General features: G+C 40.0%; 3 protein-coding genes across 3 annotated transcripts; all 3 read left to right on the plus strand.

The window, feature by feature from the left end:
• The first annotated feature begins 4,120 nt into the window (after positions 1-4,120).
• On the plus strand, positions 4,121-7,617 carry LOC138871366 (uncharacterized). The gene is made up of 5 exons (XM_070149237.1): positions 4,121-4,370; positions 4,511-4,691; positions 4,757-5,860; positions 6,046-6,194; positions 7,355-7,617. Exons 1-5 carry the CDS (start codon positions 4,121-4,123, stop codon positions 7,615-7,617), a joined length of 1,947 nt encoding a protein of 648 aa, XP_070005338.1.
• Positions 7,618-7,665: 48 nt separating this feature from the next.
• Positions 7,666-8,037, plus strand: LOC138871367 (uncharacterized). Its single transcript, XM_070149238.1, has one exon. The coding sequence runs from the start codon at positions 7,666-7,668 to the stop codon at positions 8,035-8,037; it is 372 nt and encodes a 123-aa protein (XP_070005339.1).
• Positions 8,038-8,646: 609 nt separating this feature from the next.
• Positions 8,647-9,243, plus strand: LOC138871368 (uncharacterized). Its single transcript, XM_070149239.1, has 2 exons — positions 8,647-8,904; positions 9,001-9,243. Exons 1-2 carry the CDS (start codon positions 8,647-8,649, stop codon positions 9,241-9,243), a joined length of 501 nt encoding a protein of 166 aa, XP_070005340.1.
• Positions 9,244-9,450: the final 207 nt, after the last annotated feature.

Here is a 9,450-nt window from a genome sequence, read left to right on the forward strand (position 1 = left end):
ATTATTTGATCAATTTGTCTTATGAAGGTATATAGGTATCGAGTTTATAAGAAAGGAATTATTATACAAGTTAATTCAATAAAATTACCTTACATGCAACTTAACTGTATATCGTAAACATTCATAACATTTTAACATTGTAACAAGCTACATCATATCACCTTTCGCCAACGTTTATACACACATCTATTATCTTATAAAAATATACCAACAACACCATCTTAACCTTATTTAACAATAAATATCACTACTGTAATTTTCTTGGCACTTCTACATCACTTCTTGCTTAACTAACAACAAAATTAAATAATGACCAACATTCATGCCATATTCCCTACTTTGACAATTTAATATGATTAAACTAATGAGATAATGAGCTAATATTATTACAAATCTTTATACGAACTTTTAAAGTAAGACAATTAGCTCATAGCTATCAAATTGAATTCACTACTAATTAACTAACATAAAACAAAAATGAAATTTAAATTGATGAACTTGGACAAATAGAAAACAGAATTTCAATTCAAACTTCATTGATGAGTCATGTTGAATCTCTTTCCAACTTAAAATTTAAAAGACATGTACCTGGTATTGGAAAACAAGAGAAGATGAAGCTGAGAAGCAGCAACAGTAGTAACAATGTAGCACAACAACGACAGTCCAGCAACACAGGAATAGACCAGTAACAGTAGGAATAGTAGTAAACCCAGGAGACTATAAACGACTCCAAGTATAGAGAAGAAGTAAAAGGCAGGAAGGTTCTGACTATTTCAGATCTTAAGCGAGGCAATGAAACAGTAACTATTCTTTTCAACTTCAAAACTCTCCAAAATGAATTCTGTCCCTGTATATTCAGTGTATCCAGAATGTATATCGGGTGTATACTTCTCACTCCGCCCCCTCTTTTTTTCTTCTCTCTATCTAGTTTTTCCTCTCTTTTTTTCCACCCTTCTTCCTAAATTTTCTCTTCTATTTATAGCAAAATTTTCGAAATTTTCAGATTTATTTTTTTATTATTTTATTATTTTTTAATTAAAAGAAATCCCACTTACAAATTGCTTTTATTTTTTTAGAAAAAGAAATCTCACCTTTATTTACTTTTATTTTTAAAATTCCAACTTTAATTACTTTATCTTATTTAAAATCCCACTTTTTATTTTTTTATAAAAGAGAATCTCACTTTATTTAACTTTTCTTTAAAAAACAAACCACTATCTTTTCTTTTTCTTTTAAAAATGCTACTTTCAATTACTTTAAATTTTTTTAAATTTTCAGATACCTTTATATTTATTTTTTAATTCCAACCTTCTTTTACTTTTAAATTTTTTTAAAATTTCCACAAAACTTTTTATTTTTTTAAATTTTCTACATTCTTTTACTTTTTTTAAAAGTTTTTAAAAAAAACATTCCCGAAATTATTATATATGTTTTTTTAAAAAAAATAAAAAATAAAAATAAAAAAAATAAAATAAAATATTTTCGGATTTTTTTATATATAAAAAAAACAAAAAATAAAACTATTAATAGTGATAATTCACCTTTTATTTTTTATTTTTTTGGTTTTGTTTTGTGTTGGACAAAAATGAAGATGGGGTGTTGGGTTAATGGAGCGGACCGGGTCGACCCGGTTTGAAACGGACCGGGTCATGGGGAAAGTTGGGCAATTATTTGGGCCTGTGGTTTGAAATTGAAGAAGTGGCCCAATCCGATTTTTCTTTGTATTTTTGTTCTCTTTTCTTCTTTTATTTTTCTAAAACTAAATTATAAAAGTACTTAAATTATTATTAAGAACTAAATTAAGTTATAAAAGCGCAAATTAACTTCCAATAACAATTAACGCACAATTAAGTAATAATTAAGCATAAAATTGTTCATTTGGACATTAAATGCTAAAAATGCAAAAGATGCCTATTTTTGTAATTTTTTATTAATTTAACAAATAAACATGTATAGACAAACATACAAATAGTTACACAAAATATCACAAAAATTGCACACCAAGAAAAATTATTTTATTTTTTGAATTTTTTGGGAGTAATTCTCATATAGGGCAAAAATCACGTGCTTACACCCTCAAAGCCATTTTAGAACCGTTAATCGTTGCTAGGTGTATTGCACGTAATGTGATATTATTATTTGATAAATGCTATAACGCTAACATGGTGGTTTTGTGTTGTTGTCCTCTGTTATCTCTATTAAGTCTCAGGAAGGTGGTTAGTTTGTTGGCATCCTGGTAAGTCATCCATACAACACCCGATCAAAGCGTCAAATAGTCATGGCTAGCAAGGAAATAGACACTGGAGTTGTAGACCCACCAAGGGAGATTGTTGAGTCGGAATCGGAACTGCAAGAGGAGGTCCGGAGGTTGAAGCATGAGATGACAGACATGTATCAAGCCTGGATTAAGGGACACCCTCCACCCTCGTTCCCTACCAACTACACAGAAAACCCTGCTTCCATTCCACCACTCTCTCAATCCCAGATGCCCAATACCATTGATCTTTCCCCACAACACGCACCCGGCTTTACCCCTTACCACAACTACCCCGGCACTTCAGCTCAAACTGTTCATACTCCGCCAGCCAAAACAACCTCGTACTCTGCTCCAACATCTGCTCCTATTTTTGTGCCCACTCCACAATCTACCCTCCATCGATCCTCTAGTGAGCCCGCATTCCCTGCTACAAATGCCCACTACTATGCACCGGAGCCCACCTTCAAAGTCCCAGATCCTTACTCATACACTCCCCAATTTGAGCCTCATGTTGAAACTGACAAACCACCCAAGAACGCAGAGCAAGAAGAGATGTTTAGGAAGGTACAAAGTCTGGAGCAATCATTGAGAAATATGTAAGGGTTGGGAAACCAAGTGAGTGTGGCCTATAAGGATTTGTGTTTGTTCCCCGATGTCCAATTTCCTGCCGGGTTCAAGATGCCCAAGTTTGACTTGTATGACGGACATGGGGATCCTGTAGCTCATCTGAGAGGTTATTGCAGTAAAATGAGAGGCGCCAGGGGAAAAGACGAATTACTGATGACATACTTCAGCCAAAGTTTGAGTGGGGCAGCTTTAGAATGGTACACCCGCCAGGATGCCAGTAGGTGGTACACCTGGGACGATATGGCTCAGGCCTTTGCCCGGCACTTTCAGTACAATATAGACATTGTTCTAGACCGCCTATCTCTGACCAGGGTGGAAAAGAAACCTAGTGAAAGCTTTAGAGAATATGGGTTCCGATAGAGGGAGCAAGTTGCACGAGTCAATCCTCCGATGGAAGAGGACGAGATGGTTAAATACTTTCTTCAAGCCCTGGAGCCCACTTACTATGGCCACTTGATCTCAGCCATTGGTAAGTCTTTCAATGATGTGGTGAAGATGGGAGAAATGGTGGAAGAGGGGCTCAAGTCGAGTAAGATCATGAGCTATTCTTCTATATAAGCAACCACCAAGGCAATCCAGAGTGGTACCGGAAGTTTGCTAGGCAAGAAGAAGAAGGAAGATGTCGCTATGGTTGTCTCCGGATCATGGCATGACTAGAGGGGTTCACCTCATCAATACACCCATCCTCGACCCCGACTTCAAGCCTACGCCCAAGCTCCATATAATCCACCTCAATGTTACTTTTCCTCGCAAAACCCCCAATACTCAGCCAGGCCATCCCAATACCTTGTTCACCATGCATAGTCATATGCTCAACCCCCTCATTACCCGCAATGGCGTGCTCTAGCTCCACAAAATACCTATCCACCTCCACAACCCTACCAAAACCCTACTGTTTCAAACTTTCGACCGAGGCCGGAGTATAGAAGAGAGAGGCAGCAGCGAAAGCAAACTCTTACCCCCCTTGGAGAGTCTTATGCTAGTTTGTTTCAAAGGTTAAGGTAGTTGGACGTCTTGAGGCCGATTGAGTCAAAGATACCGAATCCCCCTCCAAAGAACCTCGACTATTCCCTAAGATGTGCTTATTGTTCTGATGCTTCAGGGCATGACATAGAGAAGTGCTGGCATTTGAAAACGACAATCTAGGAGCTTATTGATACCAACCAAATTGTAGTCCAAAGCCCAGACGCGCCGAACATCAACCAAAACCCTTTGCCAGCCCATGTAGAGACGCATATGATTGAAGTAGTTCACAAGGACGGGGAGCCCAAGAAGTCTTCTAAGTCCGTCATGATGATTCGGGCCAGTGAAAGTAATTTGGTTAAAGCTCCTGACTCTACCAAAGCGAAGCCCTTGATAATTGAAGGGGCGACAGAAAAGCCGAGCTCGCTCAATTTGAAACCACCCGTGTTGGTCGTGAAAGGGCTGTCAAAAGATGTTGGGGCAAGTACAGAAAGTTCAAAAGTGGTAGTACCAGCGATTCTAAGTAAGCCTGTCATAGTTGTGAATGAGGCTCCTATTACCCCTATCATCATTAAACCAGTAACCCAGCTACCAGTGGTGGATGCCAAGGCTGTTACATGGAATTATAAACAAGTGATAGTGATATACAAAGGAAATAAATAGAGGAAAAAGTTAATGAAACTGGAGGATTGACTCATTCTGGGAGATGTTTCACCCCAGAAGAATTAAGGAAAGCCAAGCCATTCAAGGATAGCCAGATTCCAGTAAAGAAATCGGTCACCAAGGAAGAAGCTGAGGAGTTCCTGAAAAAGATGAAAGTGCAGGACTATTCCATTGTGGAACAGTTAAGAAAAACACTAGCTCAGATTTTTCTTTTGTCTTTGTTAAACATTCAGATGAACATCGCAGGGTCTTGATGAAGATTTTGAATGAGGCACATGTTCCTGATAAGATCACAGTGAAGCACTTGGAAAAGATATCTGGCAAGATCTTCGAAGCAAATAGGATCACTTTCTCGGACGATGAACTTCCTATGGAGGGTATAGAACACAACCGAGCACTCTATCTCACGGTGAAGTGTGAAGATTCTATTGTCTCAAGGGGTTTGGTTGATAATGGCTCCAGTGCGAATATTTGTCCCATGTCTACTCTGCAAAAACTGAAGATTGGCACCGAAATAATCCACTTGAACAGTGTGTGTGTTCGAGGCTTTGATGGGGGAGGTAAAGATTCTGTTGGAGATATAATGCTCGTATTGTCGATACGGCCTGTTGAGTTTACCATGGAATTCCAAGTGTTAGATGTAGCTGTCTTCTACAATTTGTTGTTGGGCAGGCCCTGGATACATGCTGCTAAGGCAGTCCCATCCTCTTTGCACCGAATGGTGAAGTTTGAATGGTGCAGGCAGGAAATAGTTGTGCACGGTGATGAGGACCTGTCAGCTTGTAATGATACAATTGTTTCGTTCATCGAAGCTAAAGATGATAAGGGACCTTGGGTCTATCAGACTTTCGAAACAGTGTCTATTGAGAAAATTCCTGAAGGAAAATGCATTCCGGGTCCTAAGCTATCCTCCACGTCCGTCATGGTTGCGAATGAAATGTTGAAGAATAGTTTTGTGCCGGGCAAGGGTCTGGGCTCATCTCTGCAGGGTATTGTGCATCCAATACGCCCCAATGGGAATCCGGGTATGTTTGGTTTGGGATTCACTCCCACAGAGAAGGATGTGAGAAGGGTTAAAAATATGAAACAGAAGGTATGGTCGCTCCCCAAGCCCGTCCCACACATCTCTAAGTCTTTTGTCAATCCAGGGGCCGAAAAACCTCCAACCTCCTCAATCCCAAAACCTGTGGTCGATGTTGATGAAGAGCTGATCAAGAGGTTCCAAAGTCTATTCGAAGAGGTCAATATGGTAGAAGTTGGTGAAAGCTCTAGTAAAGCAGATGTGCAACTTGTTGGCCCAAACGTGAAGCTTAGCAATTGGGAAGCTACTCCTCTCCCCACCAGGAAGGAGTTTGGTAGTTTGCTTTGTTTTTCTTTCTGTTATCTGGGTTATTCCAGGGTTGTAATCAAGATTTTTAATTTTTGCTTGTTTTGATGTTCAAACCCTTCTATCCTTATATTTTTCAATGAAATGCAATTTTCCGTTTTCCGTTATTCTTATAGTGTTTTATTTTGTTCTTTTTTCTTTTGTACAGTTCCTTTTATGCTGGTTGTAGTGACATGACATGCATGAAGAATTTTCAGCCGAATCTTAAAATCCAATCTAATCCTGAAATAACAATCCAAGAAGTAGAATATGATGATGAAACAAAATATGATGAAGAAGCAGCATTTGAGGAAGTCAGTAAAGAGCTAAAACAATTTGAAAAAAAACCAAAGCCTAATTTGAGTGAAACTGAAACAATCAATTTAGGGGACCAGGATGATGTTAGGGAAACCAAGATAAGTGTGCATTTAGAATCGCAAGTTAAAGAGGAGATAATCAAAACATTGTTTGAGTACAAAGATGTCTTTGCATGGTTATATGACGATATACCGGGCCTAAGCACTGATCTGGTAGTTCATAATTGCCAACTGATCCAGCATTCCCTCATGTCAAGCAAAAGTTGCGAAAGTTCAAGACTGATATGAGTGTGAAGATCAAAGAAGAAATCACAAAGAAACTTACTGCAAAGGTCATTCGGGTCACTCGATATCCCACTTGGTTAGCCAATGTTGTGATAGTACCAAAGAAGGATGGTAAGACCGGGGTCTGTGTTAATTACCGTGATCTTATAACAAAGCAAGCCCAAAGGATGATTTTTCATTGTTGAACATTCACATTCTGATCGATAATTGTGCTAAGCATGAGATTGGGTCTTTTGTGGACTGTTACGCGGGATATCACCAGATCTTGATGGATGAGGAAGATGCAGAAAAGACATCATTCATCACGCCATGGGGAACATACTGTTATCGGGTAATGCCATTTGGTTTGAAAAATGCTGGGGCAACTTACATGAGGGCGATGACCACCATATTTCATGACATGATACACAAGGAGATTGAGGTTTATGTAGATGATGTGATCATAAAGTCAAAGAAGCAGTCTGACCATGTCAAGGACTTGAGGAAGTTTTTCCAAAGGCTCCGTAGGTACAACCTCAAGCTCAATCCAGCGAAATGTGCATTTGGTGTCCCCGTCTAGGAAATTGCTAGGATTCATGGTTAGTAGACGCGACATTGAGTTAGATCCATTGAAGATCAAAGCCATTCAAGAGTTACCGCCGCCAAAGAACAAAAGAGAGGTGATGAGTTTGCTTGGAAGGTTAAATTACATCAGCAGGTTCATTGCTCAGCTCATGACAACCTGTGAGCCCATCTTTAAGCTGCTGAAGAAGAATATTGCGGTCAAGTGGACTGACGAATGTCAAGAAACATTTGATAAGATTAAGAGGTACCTGTCGAATCCACCTGTGTTGGTCCCACCAGAGCCTGGAAGACCTTTAATTCTCTATTTGACAGTCTTGGATAATTCTTTTGGGTGTGTATTGGGTCAACATGACATCACGGGAAAGAAGGAGAAAGCAATCTATTATCTCAGTAAGAAGTTCACTCCCTATGAGGTTAAGTACACTCTGCTTGAGAGGACATGTTGCGCCCTGACTTGGGTGGCACAAACGTTGAAGTATTATATGTCGTCCTACACTACTTACCTCATTTCTCGCATGGATCCTCTAAAGTATATCTTTCAGAAGCCTATGCCCACGGGAAGACTAGCGAAGTGACAGATTTTACTTACAGAGTTTGACATCATCTATGTGACTCGGACCGCGATGAAGGCCCAAGCCTTGGCCGACCATTTGGCCGAGAATCCGGTGGATGATGAATATGAGCCACTGAAGACTTATTTTCCTGATGAAGAGGTCATGTGTGCTGACGAGGTTGACCGTGATGAAAAGCCATGTTGGAAACTCTTATTTGATGGAGCTGCTAACATGAAGGGTGTCGGAATAGGGGTTGTACTTATCTCTGAAACAGGGCAACACTACCCTGTAACAGCCCAGCTTCGATTTCATTGCACCAACAACATAGCCGAGTACGAAGCATGCATTCTGGGTTTGAGGTTAGCTGTAGACAAGGGAATCCAGGAAATACTGGTTCTGGGAGATTCAGATTTGTTGGTTCATCATATTCAAGAAGAATGAGAGACTCGAGATTTGAAGCTCATACCGTACCGACAGTGTCTGCATGATCTTTGTCAATGATTCAGGTCGGTTGAATTTAGACATATTCCCAGGATTCATAATGATATTGTTGATGCCTTGGCTACTCTACCGTCAATGTTACATCATCCGGACAAGGCTTATGTTGACCCCGTGCATATCCAAGTTCATGATCAACATGCTTATTGTAATGTGGTGGAAGAGGAAATCGATGGCGAACCTTGGTTCCATGATATCAAGGAATACATTAGGTCGGGGGTATATCCAGTACATGCTACAAGTGACCAAAAGAGAACCATTCGACATCTGGCTAGTGGATTTTTCTTGAGTGGAGGAATCTTGTACAAGAGGACTCCAGATTTAAGACTGCTAAGATGCATAGATGCTAAAGAAGCTTCAACTATCATCACCGAAGTGCACTCTGGAGTTTGCGGGTCGCATATGAACGGGTATGTCTTGGCAAAGAAGATACTTCGAGCAGGTTATTATTGGCTCACCATGGAACGAGATTGTATCAGTTTTGTTCGCAAGTGTCATCAATGCCAGGTACATGGTGATTTGATTCATTCTCCCCCATCTGAGTTACACACAATGTCTGCACCTTGGCCCTTTGTTGCTTGGGGAATGGATGTCATTGGTCCAATTGAGCCGACAGCATCAAACAGGCATAGGTTTATTATGGTGGCCATTGATTACTTTACCAAGTGGGTTGAAGCTGTAACTTTCAAGTCCGTGACCAAGAAGGCAGTGGTGGATTTTGTTCATTCAAACATCATTTGTCAGTTCGGGATTCCCAAGGTGATCATCGCAGACAATTCTGCTAATCTCAATAGTCATTTGATGAAAGAGGTATGCCAACAGTTCAAGATCATGCATCGGAACTCCACTCCGTATCGCCCCAAGGCAAATGGAGCTGTTAAGGCTGCCAACAAGAACATAAAGAAGATACTTCGTAAGATGGTTCAAGGTTCTAGGCAGTGGCATGAAAAGCTGCCTTTTGCCTTACTAGGTTATCACACTACTGTTCACACTTCAGTAGGTGCAACTCCTTATTTGCTAGTATATGGAACTGAGGCAGTTATACCTGCAGAAGTTGAGATTCCATCCCTTCGGACTATTACAGAAGCTAAAATTGATGATGATGAGTGGGTCAAAACCCAGCTAGAGCAGTTGAGTTTGATTGATTAGAAAAGATTGGCCGCAGTATGTCATGGTCAATTGTATCAGAAGAGAATGGCAAGAGCATACAACAAAAAGGTGCATCCTTGGAAATTCGAAGTGGTCCAAATGGTATTGAAACGCATCCTTCCACATCAGGCTGAAGCTAAAGGCAAGTTCGCCCCAAACTGGCAGGGGTCATTCATAGTGACAAGAGTGTTGCCCAATGGTGCTTTG

This window comes from Nicotiana sylvestris, chromosome 6 (genome assembly GCF_000393655.2).
Source record: "Nicotiana sylvestris chromosome 6, ASM39365v2, whole genome shotgun sequence".
Lineage (NCBI taxonomy): Eukaryota > Viridiplantae > Streptophyta > Magnoliopsida > Solanales > Solanaceae > Nicotiana > Nicotiana sylvestris.

Bases quoted from the DNA above. Each gene is read 5' to 3' on its own strand.
- LOC138871366 (XM_070149237.1), top strand. From the start codon at position 4,121: ATGATTGAAGTAGTTCACAAGGACGGGGAGCCCAAGAAGTCTTCTAAG. The intron at 4,371-4,510 runs GTAAGCCTGTCA...GGAAATAAATAG, and splicing joins GGTAGTACCAGCGATTCTAA to AGGAAAAAGTTAATGAAACT. The intron at 5,861-6,045 runs GTTTGGTAGTTT...TCTTTTGTACAG, and splicing joins CCTCTCCCCACCAGGAAGGA to TTCCTTTTATGCTGGTTGTA.
- LOC138871367 (XM_070149238.1), top strand. From the start codon at position 7,666: ATGAAGGCCCAAGCCTTGGCCGACCATTTGGCCGAGAATCCGGTGGAT.
- LOC138871368 (XM_070149239.1), top strand. From the start codon at position 8,647: ATGTCTGCACCTTGGCCCTTTGTTGCTTGGGGAATGGATGTCATTGGT. The intron at 8,905-9,000 runs GTATGCCAACAG...AACATAAAGAAG, and splicing joins ATAGTCATTTGATGAAAGAG to ATACTTCGTAAGATGGTTCA.